Source organism: Lynx canadensis, chromosome X (genome assembly GCF_007474595.2).
Source record: "Lynx canadensis isolate LIC74 chromosome X, mLynCan4.pri.v2, whole genome shotgun sequence".
Classification (NCBI taxonomy): domain Eukaryota; kingdom Metazoa; phylum Chordata; class Mammalia; order Carnivora; family Felidae; genus Lynx; species Lynx canadensis.
In genome coordinates this window covers 46,147,541-46,174,393 of record NC_044321.2, presented here as the reverse complement: position 1 = coordinate 46,174,393, position 26,853 = coordinate 46,147,541, and the positions used below count along the sequence as shown (strand labels likewise).

Genomic DNA, 26,853 nt, shown 5'->3' with positions numbered 1-26,853 from the left:
TCCTCTGGAAATAAGCGGGATTAAGATGATTTTCAGGATTCTTGGTATCTTTGCTAGTGCTGATCAAGTCACTCCTCTGTTTAAAATTCTTTTGGTGGTTCCCCTACAGAATAAAATTCAGTCTCCTTTGTGTGACAGACAAGACCTTTTGTGATCTACTTGTTCAGTCTCATTTCCCACGACTCCTCCTCCTGGTTCTTTATGTCCCAGCAAGACTGAACTACTTATAGTTCTGGGAAAATTTTATACTCCTTTATCCCTCTTTTTCTTTGTGCATGCAATTCCTACTAATGTCCTCCCTTTTATAGGTCATGGCATACCTCCTCTGTAAAAGGCCTCCTTCCTCCTGGTTCCCATTGTACTTTGTGTACATCCTTATTGAAAGTAATTATTTCATCATATCATAGTTGTTAATAAACCTGTGTCACTCATTAGCCAGAGTTATTTGAGGGCAGAGATGTCATCTTTTCATTTTTAGTATCCCCAGAACCTAGTTTAGTGCTGAACATGTAATAGATATACTGAGTGAATTTTTGAATGAATGAATGAATGAGTGGGCCTTCTTAAAATAAGCTATTGCCTGTGGCCTTTGCTTTGGATTATGTGAGAAGTGTGTAGATTCAAACCTGGAAAGTGAACTGCCCACAGTATAGAGACTCTAACTCCATAGTCTAGGAACAGAAAACTGGAACAAATGCTTTCTGAGTGCTTACTATATGCCGGGCCCCATGACAGGGACTTTGAATAAATTATTTCAATCCACACCCAATTAAAAGTTAGGTATTTCTTTTTTAAATAATGTTTTAAGTTTTTTCCTGATTATATGTGTGAGACATGCTCATTGTAGAAAAGACAAAAATAATAAGGAAATAAAAATCATCTATGAATCTGCTGTCCAGCATAATCCACTATTAAATGTTTTGTTGCATTATCTCCTGTCTTTTGACTTAGGATATAAACCTATATTTTTATAACATGGGATTGTATTATAAATACCATTTGTAGCCTGACTTTTATTTCTATTTAACATTCTGTGAGTATTTTACCAGGTTGTCAAATACTCATGTAAATCTCATTTCTGATATCCCACCATATATCTATGTGTCATCATTTACTTGGTCACTTCTTCTGTGGTTGGATACTTAACATCATTTCTACTTTTTTATAATATTATGTTATGAGGGAAACTTTAGGAGTTCTGGAAATGTTTTTCATTTTGATACAAGTTGCTGGTCAAAACAAAAAGAGAAATATGGTGCACATTGTTGCACAGTGTTCTTGTTGACATTTATAAAGAACACCACTGAGGCCATTATGAGTTGCAAATTTACAAATGTAGAAATGGGTTTATGGGATAGGCTCCTCCTTAATTACATTTCTGTGGTGAATCATGGGTTTCTACGAAGACCCTGACACAGGTTAATTGCCTTATTTTTTTCTATGAAAGAGACCACGTTTTTATCTCTTCTCATTCCTCTCTCTATGGGCTAGCAGAAAACAAGGAAGTCATCTAAGAATCAGGTCCTGGTGGGCTGCTCTTGCTTAACCCATGCATTGTGTGCACATGCACACACACCAGGCTCACAGTGCTCCATATAAGATTGTACTTAAGCACAATTGAAAATTAAATATTGTGGACTTTTCATGGTTGCTCACAACATTTAAGCCCACAGATGCCTTATAGGTGATATAAATCTGTTCACATCTCTGATGATTTCCATAGGCTAGACTGCTTCAAGTCCAGTTAGGGATTAATAATGCCAAGTTACTTCCTGGAAGATGACTATTCCATTTTGCTGCTGAGAATCTAGAATTCATGGAATTACTTTCTAAGTCTGGATTTGAACTTAGAATTATCTGGTTCCAGAGTCCAAGTTCTCAAAAGTGGAAAAAAGTTGGTATTAACTTTTTTTCTCCTGTGAAGGGCTGGGTTTTTGCAAATCACTTTTATTTGTAGAACAATGGTTCTCAAACCTTAGCATGCATCAGAATCACTTGAAAGACCTATTAAAAGACAAGATAGGTAGGCCCCACTTGCAGGGTTTCTGATTTAGTAGGTGAGTGGGGGGCCACCCTCAGAACCACTGATTTAGAGCATTATTCTGTCTCAATTCCTTCCCTATCTGTGGAGTGTGACAGCTTCTGGTTTGGGGGATGGGTGTGCTAACATTTTGTTCTCAAAGTATGGTTCATTAACTGGGAATTTTTTAAAAATGTGAATTCTTGGGCTGGGACCCAGCAATCTCTATTTAACAAAACGAAAGATTCTGATGCACCCTAATTTTTGAGAGTAATTGTACACTGGTGAAGAATTAGTTTGTGAGCATTTATTGACTTCTGGGGCTTTGGCAAAACCTCACCACTTTGCAGTTTTCCTATCTATAAAGGAAGTGCTGGTTGGCACATCTCCAAGGGGGGGTGTGTGTGGCTGAGGTGTGGACTCAAAACTCTAGAGGAAATGGCACTGGCTTCAGAATTGGGTTCGAATTCTGATTCTTTAGCAAAGGATTTCAACTCTGTGAAGCTTCAGTTTCCCCAGGAGTGGTTGTAATGATTTAAATAAAATGATAATAGCCTTTGTTTATTGAGTACTAGCTAATGTGCCTGTCACTATACTACTTTGCTTAATTATCTTTAATCTTTTTTTGTTTTTAAAATTATGGATTAAATTTATTTAATAGTTTTAGGACAATGAAAGTTATCTATTTAATACCAGATGTATTGTGGTAGTTTATGCTTTCCAAGGAATTGATACATTTCATCCAGGTTGTCAAATTTAAGTGTGTAGAATTGTTCAAAATATTATTACCCTTTTGATATCTGTAGGCTGGCTCTGTGATGAGATTTCATCCCTGATACTGAAAAATTCTATTTCTCAAACTTGATAGACGTTTGTCAGTTTTATCGATCTTTTCAAAGAACAAACTTCTTGTTTCATTGACTTTCTCTATTGTCTTTCTGTTTTCAATCTGGATGTCTGCCTTTATTATTTCCTTCCTCCTGTTTTGGGTTTATTTTTTTACCTAATTTCTTGAGGTGGGAGCTTGGGTTATTGATTTAAGTCTTTACCTGTTTTCTAATGTAAGCATTTAGTATTATCAATTTAGCTATGTCCCACAAATTTTGGTATGTTTTCCTTTTCATGTAGTTCAATGTAATTTTTAATTTCCTTAGAGACTTCATGTTTGACCTAAGAATTGCATAGCAGTGTGTTGTTTAGTTTCCAAGTGTTTGTAGATTTTCCTGTTACCATTCAGCTACTAATTTCTTATTGGTTCCATAGTGGTCAGAGAATATACTCTGTATGATTGCAATTTCTTTAAATATATTGAGGTTTGTTTTATGGCCAAGGATATGGTCTGTCTTGATAAATGTTCCATGGTCACATGAAAATAATCCTGCTATTGTTGGGTTGAGTTATTTTTTTATTTTTTTTAATTTTTTTTTTATTTTTAAAACTTTTTTTTAACATTTATTTATTTTTGAGACAGAGAGAGACAGAGCATGAATGGGGGAGGGTCAGAGAGAGAAGACACAGAATCTGAAACAGGGTCCAGGCTCTGAGCTGTCAGCCCAGAGCCCAACGCGGGGCTCGAACTCACAGACCGCGAGATCATGACCTGAGCTGAAGTTGGCCGCTTAACCGACTGAGCCACCCAGGCGCCCCGAGTTATTTTTTTATATAAATGTTGCTTTACTTCTGTTGGTTGATGGTGTTTCCTGAATTCTTCTCTGTCCTTGGCTGATTTTCTAACTAGTTCAGTCAGTTGTTGAGAAGGACATATTGAAGTGTCCAGCTACAAGTGTTGATTTGCCTGTTTCCTTTCAGTTCTATCATTTATTGCTTCACATTTTGCAGCTTTGTTGTTTGATGCATATGCATTTAGGATTGCTACATCTCAGTGGATTGACCTTTTATCATTATGTGATGTGCTTCTCTGTCTCTGATAATTTTTTTGCATGCAAGTCTACCTTATGTCATATCAATGTAGCCACTCCACTTTCTTTGGATTAAACTTGCACGGTATATCCTTTTTCATCCCTTTACTTTCAGCTTCTATCATTGTATATAAGGTGAGTTTCTTGTAGACAGCATATAGTTCGGTATTATATTTATCCCCTTTTGGTATATTTAGACCATTTCTGCTTAATGTAGTTATTGATAGCTTAGGGCTTAAGTCTGTCATTTTTGTTTTGCTTTATTTTCTGTTTGTTTCCTCTGTTCTTTGTTTTCTTTATCCTACCCGCCTGTGGGTTACTTACACCTTTTCTAGAATTCCACTTTGGCTTATACATTGTGTTTTTGAATATAGATATATATAGCTTTGTATAGCTTTTTTTAATGCTTGCTCTAAGTATTAACATAATACTTACATAACTTATTACCATCAACCAGTATTGACATTTTACCAGTTTGAGTGAAGAGTAGAAGAAACCTTACTTCCCTTTAAATTCCTTTATGCTACCCTGTTTATAACATAATTATCTTAAATTATTTTGTCTATATACATTGAGAAATACATCAGACAGTGTTATAATTTTTGTTTCAACTGTCAAACATGATTTAGAAAACTCAAGAGGAGAAGGAAAGCATATTGTAGTTACCCAGGTATTTACTCCTTCCCTTGTTCTGTCTTCCTGATCTTCCCAAAGATTCCTTTTATCATTTCCTTTTTTTAAATTTTTATTTTACTTTTTTAATGTTTATTTTTGAGAGAGAGAGAGAGAGAGAGCGAGCGAGCGCAGGGAAGGGGCAGAGAGAGGGAGACACAGAATCTGAAGCAGGCTCAGGTTCTGAGCTGTCAGCACAGAGCCTGAAATGGGGCTGGAACTCCCAAACCATGAGATCATGACCTGAGCCTAAGTTGGAGGTTTAACCAACTGAGCCACCCAGGTGCCCCATTTCCTTTCTTTTTAGAGAGCTTCATTTAGCCATTTTTTTAGGATAGTTCTACTGGCAACAAATACTCTTAGTTTTCCTTCATATGAGAATGTCTTGATTTCTCTTGGATTCCTGAAGGTTTTTTCATTAGATATTAGATCCTGGGTTTTTAGTTCTTTTCCTTCAGCACTTGAAAACTATTGTGCTACTTCCCCTGTGGCCTCCATTGTTTCTGATGAGAGATCCTTGGTCATTTGAATTGGTGTTCTCCTTTAGGTAATGTGCCATTTCTTTATCACTGCTTTAAAGATTTTTCCTTTGTCTTTTGTGTTCAGGAATTTGATTATGCTGTTTTTCAGTGTAGAAATATTTCAGATTGTCTTTGGTTTTAGTTGTCTTTTTTTATTTAAAAAATTTTTAAAACATTTATTCATTTTGGAGAGAGAAACAGCATGAGTGGGGGAGGGGCAGAGAGAGTGGGAGACACAGAATCTTAAGCAGGCTCCAGGCTCTGAGCTGTCAGCACAGAGCCTGACACGGGGCTCAAACTCCCAGACCACGAGAACATGACCTGAGCTGAAGTTAGGACATGTAACTGACTGAGCCACTCTGGCACCCCTGTCTTTGGTTTTGGTTTTAATAGGTTGTTTAAGCTCTGTTCATAATTTTTTAATCTATTTTTCTTTCAATTTTATTGAGGTATAATTGACATACAGTACTATATGATTTTTAAGGTGTAGAGTATAATTACTTGACTTATATATATTGTGAAATGATTACCACGGTAAGTTTAGTTAATATCCATCACTTCATATAAATACCTCCCAGAAGAAAGGAAAGGTTTTTTTTCCCTTGTGATGAGAACTTTTAGGATTTACTCTCTAAGCAACTTTAATAAGATTGACAATACAGCAGTGTTAACTATAGTCATCATATTGTACATTATATCCCTAGTAATTAGTTATCTTATAACTGGAAGTTTGTACCTTTTGACAACTTTCTCCAATTCATTCATCCCCAGTCCCCCCCACTTCTGGTAACCACAAATCTTATCTCTTTTACTATGAGTTTGTGGTTTATTTTGTTTTGTTTAGATTCCACATAAAAGATCATATGTTATCTTTTTCTGACTGACTTATATAATGTAATGCCCTCAGGGTTTGACCATGTTGTTGCAAATGGTAGGATTTCCTTTTTTTATGGCTTAATGAAATAGTGTTCCAGTGTCTGTGTGTGTGTGTGTGTGTGTGACATTTTCTTTGTCCATTCATCTTTTGGTAGACACTTAGGTTTGTTCCATGACTTGGTTATTGTAAATCATGATGCACTGAACATGGGGGTGCAAATATTTCTGCAACATAGTGATTTTGTTTTCCTTTGATATTTACCTAGAAGTGGAATTGTTACATCATATGGTAGTTCATTTAAATTTTTGAAGAACCTCCATTTTTTTCCACAGTGGCTGTACCAATTTAAAATCCCACCAGCAGTGTACAAGGATTCCTTGTATGGACTTTTTTAATGATGTTTTTCCAGTCTATGACTGCAGGTTATCTTTCCATTTATTTGTGTCTTCAGTTTCTTTCATTGATATAGTTCTCAGTGTAGAGATTTTTCACCTTCTTGGTTATTTTTTATTCCTAAGTACTTTATAGTTTTTGATGCTATTGTAAGTGGGCTGATTTTTTTTGTTTCTTTTTTAGATAATTTGTTTTAGTATGTAGAAATGCTACTGATTTTTGTATATTAATTTTGTATCCTGCAACTTTACCTAATTCATTAATTAGATCTGAGTTTCTTGGTGGAGTCTTTACAATTTTCTATATCATGTCATCTGTAGAGAGAGACAATTTTACATCTTCCTTTGTAATTTTTATGCCTTTTATTTCTTTTTCTTGCCTGATTGCCCTGGCTGGGATTTCTAGTACTGTGTTGAATAGGAGTGGTGACAATGGGCACCCTTGTCTTGTTCCCGATCTTAGAGGAAAAGTTTTAAACCTTTCACCATTGAATATGATGTCAACTGTGGGCTTGACATATATGGCCTTTATTATGTTAAGGCACGTTTTCTTCTATAACCCATTTTTGGCACGTTTTCTTCTATAACCCATTTTTTGAGAGTTTTTATCATGAACAAATGTTGAATTTTATCAGATACTTTTTCTGTGCTTTTTGAGATGATCACATGGTTTTTTTCTTCCATTCTATTAATGTGATGTATCACCTTTATTGATTTGCTTATACTGAAACATTCTTGCATCCTAAGGATAAATCCCACTTGATCATGGTAAATGCTTATTTTAATATATTGCTGAATTCATTTTGCTAGTGTTTTATTGAGATTTTTGCATCTATATTCATTAGGGATATTAGCCTGTAGTTTTCTTTTCTTGTAGTATCTTTTAGTGTCTTCGTCTGGTTTTGGTATCAGGATAATGCTGGCCTCATAAAATGAGTTTGAGAGTCTTCCCTCTTCTTTGATATTTTTGGAGAGTTTGAGAAGAATTGAAATTAATTCTTCTTTAAATATTTGGGTAAAACTCACTAGTGAAGCCCTCTAGTCCTGGGCTTTTCTTAACTGGGAATTTTGTTATTGCTGATTCAGTCTCCTTACTAGTAATTTGTTCAGACTTCCTATTTTTTCCCAATTCAGTCTTGGTAGATTGGATATTTTTAAGAATTTATCCATTTCTTGTAGATTGTCCAATTTATTGGTGTAGAGTTGTTCATAGTTCAGTCTATTTTCTTTCTGTTCAAAATTGGATAATTTCTATTCTGTCTTCAGGTTTACTGTTTTTTTCCTCTTGTCTCCATTTTGCTGTTGAGCCCATCCAATGAATTTTCATTAAACTTATCATAGCGTTCCGTTCTAAAAGTGCCATTGATTCTTTTCTGTATCTTCTACTTTGCGGAAGTTCTTTATTTTTTGCTGACGTTTTCTGTCTATTCATTTGTTTCAGGCATGTTTGTAATTGTTCCTTGAAGCATTTTTATGATTACTCCTTTAAAAATCCTTGTCAGGTAATTCCAACATCTGTGTCATCTCAGTGTTGAGATTATTGATTTCCTTTGCTCATTCAAGTTGTGATTTTCCTTGTTCTTGATATAATAAGTGATTATTTTCATTATGTCCTGGATATTTTGGGTATGATGTTAGGAGATTCGGGTATTATTACATCTTCTGTTTTTGCAGGCCTCTTTTTTTTTAAATTTTCTTTTTAACGTTTATTTATTTTTGAGACAGAGAGAGCATGAACAGGGGAGGGGCAGAGAGAGAGGGAGACACAGAACCCGAAGCAGGCTTCAGGCTCTGAGCCATCAGCCCAGAGCCCAACGTGGGGCTCAAACTCACAGACCGCGAGATCGTGACCTGAGCTGAAGTCGGACACTTAACCGACTGAGCCACCTAGGCGCCCCTTGCAGGCTTCTTTAGACACTGCAATTTTAGTGGCAGGGGAAGAGGGTACCCCTTAGTTACTGACAGGTAGGAGTGGAAGTCCAGGTCTCTTAGTCTCTGTTGACACCCACTACTTCAGGTCCTATTGTCCCTAGTCAGGTTGCTTTCTTCTCTAAGTTCACACATCCAGTAAGTGGCAGAGGTGATTCAAACCCAGGCAGTTTGGCTCCCAAGGCTGTACTTTTACCTCTGTGCTGTACTGCCTGTGAATACTGTACAGAATGCCCTGCTTAGTTGTGGAGAATAAATGTGATAATATACATATAACTCATAGCTCAGTTTTCTCCTCAGTTCCTTTTATGCAGGCTTCAAATTTGGTTGTTTTCTCCTCATCCCCTTAACCTGATCTATTTACTTTTTACCACTTATGAAACCCCTGGCACCACTTGTCCATCTCTCCCTCTAGAATGTCTACTCCATGAGGGCAGTGGCTGTTCTCAATCAATATTTATTAAGTTTATGCATTTACTTTATTAACAAATATTGGTTGAGTGTCTACCATGTACCAGGCTCTGTGGTACATGTTGGGGATAATTCATCTTAATCTTGAGACCTGGTGCTGTGAATTTGCCTCTTCACTAAGGAAGCAAATTAGCATCTAGGACCCTTGGTCTCAGTGATAATTATTGAGACAGTGCAGCCACAAGTCTGATTTTCATCCGTCTGTCTTCCTGATGTGAGGAATTATCTAGCCCAATGAATGTTTGTTGAATTGAGTTGAAGAATAAATAAAACAAGACTGGGAGATGGATAAGGTGAGGACTTCTGGTGAATGAGATCGATGCTGTCAAATGTAGTGGGGCAGGTAGCAAGTGAATGAGCAGTTGTAAGTCCACGTGACGAGTGCCAAAATAGGGATAGTGTTTCGGGGGGAGTGCCATGGCAGCAGGGAAGAGGAAGAGCAGGAATGTTTTAGGCACAGGGAGCCATGTGTGATGAGACCCATAGAACTGAAAGAGCATGGCATTGAGAGTCCAGCTGGCTTTTTAATTTTTTTTCATGTTTGTTTATTTTTGAGAGGGGGGAGGGGCAGAGAGAGAGGGAGACACAGAATCAAAAGCAGGTTCCAGGCTCTGAGCTGTCAGCACAGAGCCTGACATGGCTCCAGGCTCGAACTCACAACCCGTGATATCATGACCTGAGGCAAAGTCAGACCCAGCTGGCTTTTCAGAGCAGGGCTGATGTCATGGGTGTGTGACCAGTCACACAGAGCCTCATATTTGGAAAGGGACACCATGCTTGAGGTTTAATGTTTTGTGGTTGTTTTGAAATTCTTAATAATTTTACCTGTTTGTATGTGAAATTTATGTTTTGCCTGTGAAATCCAGTGGGACAATGGATTGTTTCTTAGGGACTTAGAGCTTTAGCTCACATGTGGTCCTACCTCCTACTACCTCCCTACTCCCTGAACAGGTTCTCAGTTGGTTGCCTGGGGCACCAGGTCTGGATGCAGGTGCAAGAGAGTCAGCATTGAGTGCATGCATCCTGTGCACTGAGTCACAGGGTGTGGCCTGTACTTCCCCTTTGAGTATCCTCATGCCCAGGGAGCATGACAATAAATAACAAATCAAAAGGCCTATGACAAGTTGAGAGACTGTGGAAGAAAGGAAAATAGATTTTTTTCCTCTGTGTTATGAACAAGAGGCTCCTGATTTTCATTTGCACCAGGCCTTATAAATTATGTAGCTGACGCTGCACGTGAGAAGCCAGAGTTGAGGCCAGAGAGGCAAGGCTTGTAGACCATGGTAAGTTTATACTTTAAACGTAAGAAAAATAGGAAGGCTGTGAGGGATTTTGAGTAAGGGTTGACAAGATCAAATGGGTGGGTTTTTAAAAAGATTATTTATTTGTTTATTTATTTACTTTGAGAGACAGCACACGTGCATGTGCTCACACACATACGCATGCACGCACAAGCAGGGGGAAGGGCAGAGAGAAAGGGAGAGAGAATCCCAAGCAGGCTCTGTGCTGTCAGCGGGGCTTGAACTCACGAACCGTGAGATCATGACCTGAGCTGAAATCAAGAGTCAGATGCTTAACCTACTGAACCACCCCAGGCGCCCCTCAAATTGGTGTTTTTAAAAGTGGTCCCTTTGACTGTAGTGTGGAGGGCCAGTTGGGTGAAGACAGAGTAGAGGCCAGGAGCCCAGTTGGAGGGCAGGACAGTAATCCTAGCTGGAGATAACAGGGGCCTGGATTAGGGCAGGGGCAATAAGGATGACAGAAGGGCACAACTGATAGCTAATCAAGAGATAGAATTGCTAGGACATGATAGCTTGAATGATACAGAGCACTTTCTATGTATGAAGCAGTGTTGTAAACACCTTCTATGGATTAACTCATTTATTTTTGATAACAACTTTGTGATGTACGTACAATTTTTATCCCCACCTTAGGGATGAGGAAACTGAGGCACAGAGGTAACATGCTCAAGTTCCCATACTAATAAGTGGCAGTTACAGCTAGGATATAAACTCAGGCAGTCTGAGGTTATGGTGCCATTTGCCAAGAGAGGGAGTATGTTGGGGGGGCAGGCTGAGGGAGAAATTGAATTTGGACATGTGAAATTTGAAACATGTAAAGAGTCTATCCAGTAGAAGAACCAGGAAGCATTTCTAGGGAGGGGTCTGAAACTCAGCAGAGAGATCTAGCTTGCCATCATAGGTGCATAAGGGGCACATTGAGCTCTGGGAGTGAGATCGACAAGGGAAAGTGAGGAGAGAAGAAGGCCTAGGAAGCATCAACATTTAAGGAGTGGACAGGACAAAAAGGGTGCATTGGGAGACAGAAGGAGCAGCCAGAGACATAATTAAGAACACATCACATCCCTGCTTACAATTCTCCTATGGATTTCACCCAGTTCTTCACTCAGGAAAAGCCAGCATCCTTTATGATGGCCTATGAGACCCTACTATGTGAGCCCATTACCTTTCTGACCTATTACTGTCCCCCTTACTCTCTCTATTCCAGAATACTGTCCTCCTCTGTTGCTTCAGTAATCTGGGCACACTACTACCACAGAGCCTTTGTACTTGCTATTCTCTCTACTTGGGATGCTCTTCCCTCATATCCATATGGCTTGCTTCCTTACTCCCTTCAGGTCCTTATTCAAAAGTCATTTTGTCAGTGAGTTCGTATGTAAGATTTCAGTACCTATTGGCTTCCTTACCTAAAATTTCAATACCATTGCTATCCCCTTACCCCACTGTGTGTGTGTGTGTGTGTGTGTGTGTACACACATGCACATATATTCCCCTTCCTGCTTTATTTTTCTACTTGGTTCTTCTCACTATTATACAATGTATCTCACTGATTACGTGGATTTATTTTGTTTCTTTAAAAAAATTTTTTTTGATGTTTATTTATTATTGAGAGAGAGACACAAAGCGTGAGCAGGGGAGGGGCCAAGCGATGGAGAGACACAGAATCTGAAGCAGGCTCCAGGCTCTGAGCTGTCAGCACAGAGCCCGACGTGGGGCTCGAACCCACAAACCATGAGATCATGACCTGAGCCAAAGTCGGACGCTTAACCGACTGAGCCACCCAGGCACCCTGGATTTATTTTGTTTCTTGTTTGCTTCTGCCACTACAATGGTATCAGCTCCAGGAGGGCAGGGATTTCTGTATGCTTTGCTCTATGTCCTTACCTCCCTAGCAGTTGGACCAGGGCCTGGAAGATGCTCAGTAATGGGTTTTAAAAAATTTTTAATGTGTATTTATTTTTGAGAGAGACAGAGTATGAGTGGGGGAGGGGCAGAGGAAGGGAGACAATCTGAAGCAGGCTTCAGGCTCTGAGCTATCAGCACAGAGCCCGAGGCAGGGCTTGAACTCACAAACTGCGAGGTCATGACCTGAGCTGAAGTTGGATGTTTAACTGACTGAGCCATCCAGGCTCCCCTCAATAATGTTAACTGAAGAAATGGACATCAGGCAAATGGAGTGTTATAGAAGTCAAGGGTAGAGAACTTGTCAAGTGGGGAGAGAGCAGAGGGTCAGCACTGTGTGCTAATACTGCTAAGAGATCAAGTGAGATAAAGGAGAGGAGTACTTATTGCATGTATCAATAAGGAAGTCAGAACATTGATGAGCTCTGTTTTAAAGAAGGTGGGGACTAAAATCAGACTGCAGCAGGGTAAGAAAGTATACATAACAACTCTAGAAAATTCCTCTTATAAGTTTGGCTCTGATAGAACATCTCTGGATAATACCAGGTGGCAAGAAGTAGGTAGACTTTTTAGTGTATACAGTTTTGTACCTTTTGAGTTTTGTGCCATTACTAACTGATAACTATTCAAATAAGTCAGTATCAACCTGCATACAAAGAAGATATTTGGCTGTGAAGTGGCAGAGGGGCAGACAGGAGGGAGGGTCTTATCTTTTTTAATTGTTTAAATGCTATTGTGAAGGAGACTTTTTGGAAGGGAGGGAGGAAGAGGTTGAAGATACTGAAGAAAGAAGGGATAATTGATTGAGAAGATTAAAAAAAGATGGGAACCTGGGTGGAAAAGCCAACTTTGGAAAGATTGAAGGATATTTCTTTCATTGTAACCAGAGGAAAGGATGGGTACCGAAGGAGGTAGATTTGGTGTGGAAAGCTGAGATAGTTCCCATCTGATTACTTCATCTTGTCTAAGAAGTAGGCAGGGTCATTTTCTGAAAGAGGAGGGAGGTAATGGGACCATGGATTTGATATAACCACTGTGAATGATGGGAGAGAGAATTGAGCAGGGAAATATAGGAGGATTCTGAGGAAACATGACCCAGATATTTTTTCAATAGACTTTATTTTTTAGAGTAGTTTAAAGTTCACAGTCAAATTGAGAGGAAGATACAGATATTTCCCATATTCCTCCTGCCCCCACATGTGTAGCCTCTCCCATTATCAACATTCCTCACCAGAGTGGTACATTACCATTGACAAACCTACACTGACACATGATTATCACCCAAAGTCCATAGTTTACCACAGTGTTTACTGTTGGTGTTGTACATTCTATGGGTTTGAACAAATGTATAATGACATGCATTCACCATTATAGCATTTTAGTATCATGCAGAATAGTTTCACTGCCTTAAAAAAATTCTCTGTGCTCTACCGATTCATCTCTCTCTCCCCGATAACCTCTGGCAATCAGTTTTTACTGTCCCCATGGTTTTGCCCTTCCCATAATGTCATATAGTTGGAATCTATAATGCATAGCCTTTTCAGATTGGCTTCTTTCACTTCATAATATGTGTTCAGGTTTCCTCCATGCCTTTTCCTGGCTTGATAGCTCCTTTCTTTTTAGTGCTGAATAAACATTTCATTGTTTGGATATACCACAGTTTATTTATCCATTCACCTATTGAAGGACATCATAATTGCTTCCAAATTTTGGCATTTATGAAAAAAGATGCTATAAACATCCATGTGTAGGTTTTTGTTCAGTTCCTTTGAGTAAATGCCAAGGAGCATGATTGATGGATTGTATGTTAAGAGTATGTTCAGTTTTTTAAGAAATTGCCAAACTGTCTTCCAAAATGGCTGTACCATTTTGTGTTCCCACCAGCAGTGAATAAGAGTTCCTTTTGCTCTACCTCCTCATTAGCATTTAGTGTTGTCAGTGTTCTGAATTTTGGCTATTCTGATAGATGATGTATAGTGGTATCTCATAGTTGTTTTAATTTTAATTTTCCTAACATATGATGTGGAGCACCTTTTTATATGCTTATTTTCCATCTGCATATATTCTTCGGTGAGGTTTCTGTAGAGATCTTTTGCCCATTTTTAAATCAGGTTTGTTTTATTGCTAATTTTTAAGAGTTCTTTGTATATTTTAGATAGCATCCTTTATCAAATATGTATTTATGCAGTTGTTTACTCCCAGTCTTTGGCTTGTCTTGTTTTTCTCTTGACAGTATCTTTCAAAGATCATATTTTTAATTTTAATGAAGTCTATTTTATCAATTCCTTTTTTCATGGATCATGCCTTTGGTATTACATCTAAAAATAATTATTGCTATGCCCAAGCTCATTTAGATTTTTATCCTATGTTATATTCTAGGAGTGTTGTACTTTTGCATTTTACATTTAGGTCTGTGATCCATTTTGAGTTCCATTTTTGTGAAGTGTACAAGTTCTGTGTCAAGATTCATTCACTTGCATGTGGATGTCCAGTTTCAGTACCATTTGTTGAAAAGACTATCTTTTTGCCCCATTGTACTACCTTTGCTCTTTGTCAAAGATTAGTTGACCATACTTATGTAGGTCTACTTCTGGGCTCTCTATTCTGTTTTATTGATCTGTTTGTCTATCTTTCATCTATACCACACTGTCTTGATTACTGTAGCTTTATAGTGAGTCCTGAAATCAGGTTGCATCAGTCTTCCAACTTTGTTCTTTTCATTCGATATTGTGTTGACTATGCTGTGACTCAGATATTTTGGACAGTGTGAATTTATTGTGGTGCTGATCCAGTGGGTGATTTTTCTCCAGCCATGTCCAATGGTCCAGTGTTACATAGTTGGATTGAGCCAGGGTTGGAATGTGCACGTGGGAGTGATGGAAAGGCAGTGGGGCAAGGGAGTTGATATCTGTTGGAGAATGGCTGAAGGGAGGAATGCTGGAATCTAAGCTAGATAGGGAAGAAGGGTGAAGTTAAGAATAGATGAAGAGGTGAAAAGTAGGCTCAAGGGATTTTGAGAGCAAAGAACAGGTGTAATGAATAAGAGCTGGATGATTATATTTGTGGTCACGAGTATGCTGTATGAATTTCATATTCTAGATGTGGAGCTATTGCAAGTATTGACAAAGGCTGGATGATGACCATGAGAATTGATAGCTGAAAGGGAAGTGGAGACACCAGCCTCTGAAGATAAGGAGGTCAAAGAGCTAAGAGGCCAGTGTGTTGGGCCTCTGCATCAGTACTAACATCGTGTGGGATGTTGGCAGGACTTGGGATGGAGAAGAATCTGTGAAACAGGTTCTTAAATGAGTGAAAGGGGTATGTTGGGGAGCTGAGGAGCTGACAGTGAAGAGGAGTGGAAAGAGGCATGTCTAGATGATATGAAGCTCAAAGGAGTAAGAGATCTGGGGCACCTGGGTGGCTCAGCTGGTTAAGCATCTGACTCTTGATTTCAGCTCAGGTCATGATCTTGTGGTTCATGGGTTTGAGCCCCTCATCAGGCTCTGCGCTGACAGTGCGGAGCCTGCTTGGGATCCTCTCTCTCCTTCTCTGCTCCTCCCCCACTCGCTCATGCTCTCTCTCTCAAACATTTTTTTAAAAAGGAGTAAGAGATCATACACAGGGGTAGAGGAGAGATGATCTCTCACTGGAGAGTGAGGGGAATGTCTGCTCCCAACACAGCCCTGAGTTACATAAGGGTCTGGTAGAATGCATAACTTCTGCCTGATTGGGGTTCTAGCACAGTGCTTCTTAGATGTTCTGTGGTGAAGGACTGGGTTTGTCTGTTTTTTAAAATTTCCAAACAATAATGGACCAATCATTTGGTACAATAAAAAATGAATTACTAGAAAAATGGATGAACCAAAAAAGCTGTACAAAATATAAGCCCCAATTTCTTATTGTTAGATTCAACAGACATAAAATTATTCAGCCAAATTGTCATAAAAGTTTGTGGATGCTCATGCTGACTTTTTGTACTTATTACAGACCTGTGGTGAACAGTTCACGTATGAGCATTAGTCTGTGGACCACACCGAGTGGCACTTGTATAGAGAAGATGGCTTCTCCTAGGAGAAGCTGTGGTCAGTAAGCCAGGAAGGTGAAGAAGGGGTTTGTTGAAGGGGTTATGAATTAGATGGGTTTGTTTACCAAGAAATGGGGTTGCTTGGGGATACAAGAGAAAAGTTAGGAATGTTGATGACCCGTGGATGTTTGGGGGTGGAGAAAGTACATAGCTATATGGGATGAAAGTTCAGGAGAGAGGGATGACTAGTGGTTCCTTCTTGAGCAGTGTCCAAGGCTAACAGGTGTGAGACAGAGAAAGCATGTGGTCTGACAAAGTGAGTTAATGCTACAAGGTCTGGGGAATATATTTAAAGAAAGTTTAGGCAGGTGAAGGGTGAGATGTGCTTCTCTGTGCTCACTGTGCTAAGCACTTTATTTATTATTTTATTTATTATTTTTTATTCTCAAGTTAGTTAAGATACAGCGTAGTCTTGGCTTCAGGAGTAAAACCCAGTGATTCATCACATATGTGTAATATGTGCTCATCCCAACAAGTGCCCTCCTTAATGCCCATTATCCATTTAACCCATACCCCCACCCCTCTACCCCCATCAACCCTCAGTTCTGTGTATTTAAGAGTCTCTTATGGTTTGCTTCCCTCATTATTTTTCCTTCCCTTCCCCTATGTTCACCTGTTAAGCTTCTCAAATTCCACATATGAGTGAAATCATATGATATCTGTCTTTCTCTGGCTATTTCACTTAGTGGCAAGATTTTATTCTTTTTGATTATTGAATAGTAGTTCATTGTATATATATACCACATCTTCTTAATCCATTCATCAGTTGATGGACATTTGGGCTCTTTCCATAGTTTGGGTATTGTTGATGATGCGACTATAGCCATTGGGGTGCATGCACCCTTTCTATCAGCATGTTTGTATCCTTTGGATAAATTCCTAGTAGTGCAATTACTGGGTCATAGGGTAGTTCTATTTTTAATAAAAAAAATTCTTTTAATGTTTATTCATTTTTGAGAGACAGAGACAGAACATGAGTGGGAGAAGGGCAGAGAGAGGAGACACAGAATCCAAAGCAGGCTCCAGGCTCTGAGCTATTAGCACAGAGTCCGACGGGGGACCTGAACTCACGAGCCATGAGATCATGACCTGAGCTCAAGTCGGACACTTTACCAACTGAGCCACCCAGCCGCCCCTCTGGTTTTAATTTTTTGAGGAACCTCCATACTGTTTTCCAGAGTGTGTGCCAAGTACTTTAAATACATTATCTGAGCCCTTAGAAAAACTCCACCAAGTTGATGGTGATATCCTCAATTTATTGATATGCAGCAGATTTACAGACACAGGATTAGCAGTTAGCAGTTGGGACAGGGGTGGGGTCCTGATCCCAAGAAGTCAGTTTGTGAGCATGATCTTGGAGGAAAAAGTTGGAGTTCTGCCCTATTTTTATGCTCCCTGCTGTGTGTGGCTGACCAAGGATTTTAGGAGTTTAATCTTAGCCAGAAGTTATTAGGAGGGCTGCTAATGACTTTGGTGAGGAAGGATTTACTTTTGTGAGATGAACATCTCACATAAACTTAAACTCAAATTTTCAAAATTAAATAAACTGTTTTATATATTACATTATGAAATAAGTAACATATGTTCATTGTAGAGCATTAGAAAATACAAATAAGAGAAAAATGACCTGTAATCCTTCACTCAGAACCACTGTTGATTATAAAATACTCTTTTCAGTCCTTTTCATTTAATCAAGTAAAATAGTTCAGTAAAGTTTAAAGTTTTGATTATATGTTGAAGTCAGAATATTTTAGATATATTGGTTAAATTAAATTTTAAAATTAATTTCACCTGTTTCCTTTTACTTTTTTTTTAATTTTAGAGAGAGTGAGTGTGCACAAGCAGGGGAGAAGGGCAGAAGGAGGGAGAGAGATAGAATCGTAAGCAGGCTCCATATTCAGTGTGGAGCCCGACATGGGGCTTCATCCCATGACTCTGGGATCATGACCTGAGCCAAAATTAAGAGTTGGGACACTCAACTGAGCCACCCAGGCACCCCTCTTTTTACCTTTTTAATGTGATTATTAGAACATTTAAACTTATATATCTGGCTCACATTATATTTTTGTTGAACAGCACTGTTTTAGAATCTCTTCTAGCTTTTACCATTCTAAGTCTTTTTTTAAAATGTTTTAAATGTTTATTTATTTTTGAGAGAGAGACAGTGTGAGCCGAAGAGGGGCAGAGAGAGGAGATACAGAATCTGGAGCAGGCTCCAGTCTCTGAGCTGTCAGCACAGAACCCGATGTGGAGCTCAGACTCACGAACCGTGAGATCATGACCTGAGCTGATGTTGGATGCTTAACCGACTGAGCCACCCAGGCGCACCCCCATTCTGAGTCTTAATGAAGCTTTGCTGTCTGTACATTTTTAGCTCTGTCATAATTGTTGTAGACCAGTGTGGTCCAATATAACTTTTTGCATTGGTGAAAGTGTTTGATAATCTGCCAAGTACGGTAACCTCTAGCCACATGTGGCTACTGAGCATTTGAAATGTAGCTAGATGATGCAGGGACAGCATTTAAAATTTTATTGAATTAATTTAAATGTAAATAGCTATGTATACTGGACAGCACAGTTCTAGACCTTACGAAAAATAAAATTCCCATAAACGTTGGCTGTTTTTCTCTTTTCTAGTTGTGTTGGCGTTGAAGAAGAGAAAGCTGCTGACATTGACCTCTACCACTGCCCCAACTGTGAAGTCTTACATGGGCCCTCCATTAGTAAGTACATCTTGGAGTTTTCAAGAGAAAGTGGTCCAGAGGTGAGACAAAACGAAGGAAGCTTAAAAGGAAGATTGCCTTTGTCTGAGCGCTTGGGAAATAGCAAAAGCCTGTGTAGGCCCAGCAGGTTAGCAGCTACCCCAGTGAGAGGGCAGAATTGCAGAGCTTTACCTCCCTCTCTTCCTAGGGAATTCCCAGAGGAAGCACCAACCTCACCAGGAACTTTTCCTGAGTATGTGAGGGCCTAGTTGACTTCAGGTGCTCCAAGGGGTTGTTAGACTGGAAGATAAGCAGGATCTGCTGAGGCCTTTGCTCTTGGAACCCTACATAGCTCATGGCCATTCTGACTCAGTCTTGTGTCTTTCTCTGGCTTAGTGAAAAAACGCCGTGTATCTTCGAAAGGGCATGATACACACAAGGGGAAGCCAGTGAAGACCGGAAGTCCTACATTCATTAGAGAGCTCCGGAGTAGGACCTTTGACAGGTGAGGGTTGGTGAATGCCAGGGTTCTGGGAGGCTAGGATTCGTTTCTTCCCAACTTTGCCACTGGCTGTCTCATTAGATGCCTCCCCCATTTAGGAATGTTGCCTCTGGGAGGAATCTTCTGTTTTAGTCATTTTTCTAAGAAACATTGTTAGAGTTTCATCCTACATGCGGAGTACATTAAGGTCCACTTGTAAAAACTTTTGTTAGATTGGGAGGCAGTTTTCACCTGTTAGAGGATATTTGCATGCACCCAAGGAATGCTTCAACTAGGAGTCTAAAGATCAAAAAGTTTAATTCTCTCATTGTAGACAAGAGGAAACTCTTTTTAAAAATAAAAAAAAATATGTTCGGTCATGTATTTCTTTTAAATAAAAAAAGTTTTCTCCCTTTTAATGTGTTTTTTAAAATTGTTTAATTTTTATTTTAAAATTAAACTCTGTGCCCAACTTGGGGCTTGAACTCACAACCCTGAGATTAAGAGTCACATGCTCTACTGACTGAGCCAGCCAGGTGGTTTATTTTTACCTTTTAAAAATATTAAAATGAGCTTATTAAAAAGAAGTTCCTTACACAAAAAATAATGAATTAGAAAAAGTAATGAATAAAGCACTCACTTTTGCTTGGTTTTTAATTCATGCAACCATTTTCAGCTGTCTTGTAATTGAAATGTTACTTAGAATTATGTGTTTCTTCACCTTAATATCTTTTGATTTGTTTGTTCAGAGGCAGTGAGTCTCCTTTCTGTCCCAGACCCCTCAGATCCCTTCTTTAGTCAACAAGTTTCTTGTACATTCTTCCAGAAATAGGTTTTACTTATATAAATGTGTGTGTGTGTGTATCCTACTTTTCTAAAAAAAGCATAAATACACTCAGTGTTCTTCATCTTGCTTTTTTTTAAACCTAAATTATATATCTTGGAGCTCAGTCCATACCAGCACATACTGGTGGTTTTCATTCTTTTTCATGGATGTTTAGTATTCCATTGTATGGATATTTATTTATTTATTTAACCAATCCTCTATTGATGTACACTTAAATTGATTCTAGTATTTTGCTGTTAGAAAAAAATGATGCAGTGAATGTCTTTGTACTTTTTTGCATATGTGGATTAAGTATATGTGTAGATTTACTAACTAAAAGTGAAATTGTAAGACTAACGATTATCTGCTTTAAAAATGTTTATAAATGTTGGCAACTTGTTTCCAAAGTGACTGTACCATTTCTTATTCCCACTAGATAGTGTGTGAGGATGGCTGTTTCCCTATATCCTGGCCAACACTGTTTATTATCAAACTCTTTGCCTTTCCGATAAGATAAAATATGAAATGTTTCCACTTGCATCTAGTTATGAAGAAGGCACATATTTTTGTGCCTTTGTAAGTCATCTTTATTTCTCTGTTTATTTCCTGCTTATTTGACAATTTTTCTATTGGGTTACTGCCCATTTTTTACTGATTTATAATAGGTTTTCTTACAGAAAATTTTATTTAAGCATTTATTTGTTGAAGTATAATTAACATACAGTATTATATTAGTTTCAGCTATATAATATAATGATTTAGCAATTCTATCCATTACTTAGTTCTCATGATCCACATATGAATAAAATCATATGATATTTGTCTTTTTATATCTGACTTATTTCACTTAGTATTATACTCTCTAGGACCATCCATGTTGTTGCAGATGGCAAGATCTGATTCTTTTTATGGCCAAGAAATATTCCATTGTATATATATACCACATCTTCTGTATCCATTCAGTAATATTCCATCATATATATATATATATATATATATATATATACACCACATCTTTTGTATCCATTCATCTATGCAGGGACATTTGGGTTGCTTCTGTATATTAGATATTGTAAATAAGGCTACATTAAATAATGAGATTATCACCTTATAACTGTCAGAATGGTGAGAATAAGAAAGACAGAAATGACAGGTGTTACAGAGGATGTAGAGAAAAAGGAACCCTTGTACACTGTTGGTGGGAATGCAAACTCGTGTAGCCACTGTGGAAAACAGTATGGAGGTCCCTCAAATAATTAAAGATAGAAATTTTTTATGATCCAGTAATTCTACTACTGGGTATTTACCCAAAGAACATGAAAACATGAATTCAAAAAGGTATATTCACCCCTATATTTCCTTGTAGGAAATTTTAATTTTTATGTAGTTAAATTTATTTATTGCTATTTTTAATGACTAGTGGGCCTTGTGTCTCCCATATTTTTTCTACTATATGGCTTCATTTTTTCAAGTTTTTATTTAAATTCTAGTTAGTTAACATATGGTTAAATATATAACACTCAGTGCTCATCACAAGTGCCCCTCCTTAATATCCATCACCCATTTACCCCACCCCCCACCCACATCCCACATGCACCTCTCTCCTTCAACCCTCAGTTTTCTATAGTTAAGGGTCTCTTATGGATTGCTTCCCTCTCTTTTTTCCCCCTTCCTTCCCATATGTTCATCTGTTTAGTTTCTTAAATTCCACATATAAATGGAATCATATGTTCTTTATCTTTCTCTGACTACTTTGCTTAGCATAATACACTCTAGCTTCATCCGCATCATTGCAAAGGACAAGATTTCATTCCTTTTTTTTTAATTTTTGTTTTTACATTTATTTATTTTTGAGAAACAGTGAGACAAAGCATGAGCGGGGGAGGGGCAGAGAGAGAAGGAGACACAGAATCCAAAGCAGGCTCCAGGCTCTGAGTAAGTGGTCAGCACAGAGCCTGATGTGGGGCTGGAACCCACGAACTGTGAGATCATGACCTGAGCTGAAGTTGGGCCCTCAACCGACTGAGCCACCCAGGCGCCCCTTCTTTTTTTTTTTTAATTTTATATATTTTGAGAAAGAAAGAGATCACTCATGCGTGTGAGCAGGGGAGGAGGAGGAAGAGAAGGAGGAGGGAGGAAGGGAGAAAGAGAGAGAGAGAGAGAGAGAGAGAGAGAGAGAGAGAATCTCAAGCAGGCTCTGCACTGTCAACACAGAGTCCAATGTGGTGCTGAATCTTGCGATCTGTGAGATCATGACCTGAGCCAAAATCAAGAGTAGGATGCTTAACTGAGCCACCTAGGCACCCCAAGATTTCATTTTTTTTGATGGCCGAGTAATATTTCATTGTATATATACACCATTGTATGTATACACCACCTCCTCTTTATCGATTCATCAGTCGATAGACTTTTGAGCTTTTTCCATAGTTTGGCTATTGGTGATAATGCTGCTATAAACATCGGGGTGCATATACCCCTTTGAATCAATATTTTTGTGTATTTTGGGTAAATAGCTAGTAGTGCAATTGCTGGGTCATAGGGTAGTTCTATTTTTTATTTTTTTAAGGAACCTCCATACTGTTTTCCAGAGTAGCTGCACCAGTTTGCATTCCCCCCCAACAGTGTAAGAAGGTTCCCCTTTCTCTAAATCCTCACCAACATCTGTTGTTTCCTGTTTCTATTTAGCCATTCTGACAGGTGTGAGGTGGTATCTCATTTGGTTTTGATTTGTATCTCCCTGATGATGAGTTATGTTGAGCATCTTTTCATGTGTCTATTAGCCACCTGTATGTCTTCTTTGGAAAAATGAACAAAACTAAAAGGCAGCCTGTGGAATGGGAGAAGATATTTGCAAATGATGTATCTGATAAAGGATTAGTATCCAAAATCTATAAAGAATTTATCAAACTCAACACCCCAAAAATAAATAATCCAGTTAAGAAATGGAGAAGACATGAACATTTTTCCAAAGAAGACATACAGATGGCTTCATTTTTTTTTCAATTTAAATGTTGATCTATCTAGAATTATGTAAAGAGAAAGATAGACATTGAGCTTAATATTTTTCCAGTTGCTTGTTCCAACACAACTTGGTCAAATAGTCCATCTTCCTCCAACATGATTTAAAAAAATAAAAACTCCTGTTTTCTAGTTAATTACATACATGTGTTGAGAAATTGGTTGTAAAAATTGTTTTTTTAATCAGTCTTTTATTTTTTATTTTTTATTTATGTTAATTCCAGTATAGTTAACATACAGTGTTCTGTTAGTTTCAGGTGTACGGTATAGTGATTCACCAATTGTATACATTACTCAGTGGTCTTCAAGATAAGTGTACTCTTAAACCCCCTTCACCTATTTCCCCCATCCCCCCCACTTACTTCCCCTCTGATAACCATGTTTATTCTCTGTAGTTAAGAATCTGTTTTTTGATTTGTCTCTTTATTTTTCCTTTGTTTGGTTTCTTAAATTCCACATATAAGTAAAATCATCTGGTATTTGTCTTTTTCTGACTAACTTACTTCACTTAGCATTATACTCTGTAGCTCTGTCCATGTCGTTGCAAATGGTAAGATTTCATTCTTTTTTATGGCTGAATAATATTCCAATGTATATATATGCCATTATATGTATGTATGTGTGTGTGTGTGTGTGTGTGTGTGTATACACACACACACACATCTTCTTTATCCATTCATCAGTTGATGGACATTTAGGTTGCTTCCATAATTTGACTATTGTAAATAATGCTGCAATAAAATAGGGGTACATATTATCCTTTCAAATTAGTGTTTTCATATTCTTTGGGTAAGTACCCAGTAGTGTGATTACTAGATCATATGGTAGTTCTGTTTTTATTTTTTTGAGGAACCTCCATACCGTTTTTCACAGTGGCTGCACCAGTTTGCATTCCCGCCAACAGTACATGAGGGTTCCAGTTTGCCCACATCCTCGCCAACACTTGTTGTTTCTTGTGTTTTTGATTTCAGCCATTCTGACGGGTATGAGGTGATATCTCATTGTAGTTTGGATTTGCATTTCCCTGATGATGAGTGACGTTGAACATCTTTTCATGTGTCTATTGGCCGTGTGTATGCCCTCTTTGGAGAAGTGTCTGTTCATGTCTTCTGCCCATTTTTAAATTGGATTACTTGCATTTTTTTTGTGTGTGTTGAGTGTGTAAGTTCTTTATATATTTTGGATACTAACCCTTTATTGGATATGTCATTTGCAAATCAGTCTTTTTTTATTTGCCAGTGTTTTAAATGGGTGACCCTGCTCTGGGTTAGAGTAAATTAACTAAAATTGCAGATACATCTTTCCTTTCTGGGCAGGTTATTGACTGATTTCTTCTTTTGCCATTCAGAGAAGAGTATGCTATTAACAAGATATCCTTGGGTTAGCTCCCCACCTCTGCCAGTGACCTGGTTTCTTACCTTGGATAAGTCATTTCTTCCCTGGCACATGAAGTATATGTCATTAGTTTACAGTCCACATTAAGGTCTGCTCAGGAAGGCCCCACCCCTTGGGTGAATGGCAGCATCAAGTGAAGCCTTTAGTGTCAGTGCCTCTGGGGCTCAGGCTTTCTCTCATGTGGCCCGCAGCTCAGATGAAGTGATTCTGAAGCCCACTGGAAGTCAGCTGACTGTGGAATTCTTGGAGGAGAATAGCTTCAGTGTGCCCATCCTAGTCTTGAAGAAGGATGGATTGGGGATGACGCTGCCTTCACCATCATTCACTGTGAGGGACGTGGAACACTATGTTGGTAAGAAAGATGAACTATCCTAACTGTGACATCATTCACTCCCATCAAGACCAGTGACCCTTTGCGTCCAGTCTACCTTTGCATTTCTTTTCTAGCCATCTTGGGAATATGAGGTAAAGTGCTTTGCCTGGAGTCAGTCTTTGGCAAAACTAGAACCAAAATCCTGGTTTTCTTTTCCTCCTTAATAGGCCCCGAGCCCCCAGGCTGAGCCCCACTTTTTTTTTTTACCAGGGAAATTCCAGGGATCATGGGAGTCTCCCTTCTTTTTTTTTTTTTTTAATTTTTTTAACCTTTTTATTTATTTTTGAGACAGAGAGAGACAGAGCATGAATGGGGAGGGGCAGAGAGAGAGGGAGACACAGAATCGGAAGCAGGCTCCAGGCTCCGAGCCATCAGCCCAGAGCCCGATGCGGGGCTCGAACTCACTGACCGCGAGATCATGACCTGAGCTGAAGTCGGACGCTTAACCGACTGAGCCACCCAGGCGCCCCAGGAGTCTCCCTTCTTTTGAGATAAGAAAGCCTCTGATTTTTGCCCTCATGTGCCAGTTGTCTTCTGGGCATTAAATTTCGGGGATAGGAAGAGAAGTGAGGGAATAGGCCCAGGCATGTGGATTGTATCATGAGTGAGACTGTATGTCAGGCAGTTGTGTTACTCTAATAGGCCTGGACCCAGCACATTGGTGTAAGGAGAGCGTGAGGGATTCCTAAATACATACATACATACAAATACAGTGTGTGCGGTGAGAAGTTTTGAGTGTCAGTCCATTCTAGGTACAGGTGAAGGGGGGAGGGAGGCTTCCCTGGTCCCTGAGACCACTTGGTGCAGAATCTATCTTTTTATTCTAGGTTCTGACAAAGAGATTGATGTGATTGATGTGACCCGCCAGGCTGACTGCAAGATGAAGCTTGGTGATTTTGTGAAATACTATTATAGTGGGAAGAGGGAGAAAGTCCTCAATGTCATTAGTTTGGAATTCTCTGATACCAGGTAGGAGGAGCAGGGGTAAGTAAAAAACCTAACAAAGTCCCTGGAACTTGTGATATACTGAGTATAAGTGTTCCTTTTTCCCTTCCTCTTGGTAGTTTCTTCCTTTGGGATGATGAGCTGGTTTATGCTTTCTAGGGTAGCTGTTCCCATTATAACAACCAAATTGTATTTCTCTTCTACAGTTTCTAACATTGGATAGATTATACAGTAGCTATTTTAATTAATTATTGTCTCCAAGACCCAGGACAGTTTTCTTAGACTTTTTTTTTTTTTTTTTTTTTTGGTATTTAGATTGTGGTGTGGTCACTATTTAATTCCCAGTATAGGTCCTCTGTCCCTGGAAATAGATTTACTGAATTACCCCCAAGTAGTTTCTCTAAGGGTAAGGTTACTTAGATATAAAAGAAAAAAGAGCTTTTTATAACCTTTAAATGATTCTATCTGGACTCATGCACTCAGTAGATACATGTAGTCTTCTCTGTGCTCAGAAATGTGGGAAATTTCCCAAATTGTAACATATCTTTTTGCACTTAGAAAACTTATTGTCTGATTATGTACTTTTTTAACTTTTAATTTTGACATAATTATAGATTTACAGGAAGTTGCAAAAATCTGTACAGGGTGTCCTGTGTATTCTTCAACCAGTTTCCATCAATGGCAACATTTTAAATAACTATACAATATTAAAATCTTTGCTGTTGGTGTTAACATCAGAGTTAACAACCTGAGGGTTTTTTTTTAAAGCTGTGTTTGTTTGTATCTCACTTCATCTTGAAAGGCTATTTGAGGTAGCTTACAGAGATACAGAGAGGAAAGAATAGACAAAAATGGCACAAAAGGAAAATAAAAGTGGAGAAATAGGATGCATCTGGTGGGTAATCTGCACACAAAATGCGTGTATGAGTGTCTGGATAGTTGTTAGAGAAGGACTGTAGCGTTTTCAGTCAATTTCCTGAAAGTAAGGACAAGGAAGGAGTGCAATATCATAAGGTTTGTGGTTT

General features: G+C 38.5%; 1 protein-coding gene across 6 annotated transcripts in view; it reads left to right on the top strand.

Moving 5' to 3' along the window:
• Positions 1-26,853, top strand: part of PHF8 (PHD finger protein 8) — an 88,779-nt gene that overhangs the window by 3,087 nt on the left and 58,839 nt on the right. For all 6 annotated transcript variants that reach the window (XM_030304707.1, XM_030304708.1, XM_030304706.1 and 3 more), the window contains 4 exons: positions 18,726-18,811; positions 19,187-19,295; positions 24,702-24,862; positions 25,711-25,852. In XM_030304707.1, coding sequence (XP_030160567.1) covers positions 18,726-18,811; positions 19,187-19,295; positions 24,702-24,862; positions 25,711-25,852 — 498 coding nt within the window. The remainder of the gene's footprint in view (positions 1-18,725; positions 18,812-19,186; positions 19,296-24,701; positions 24,863-25,710; positions 25,853-26,853) is intronic.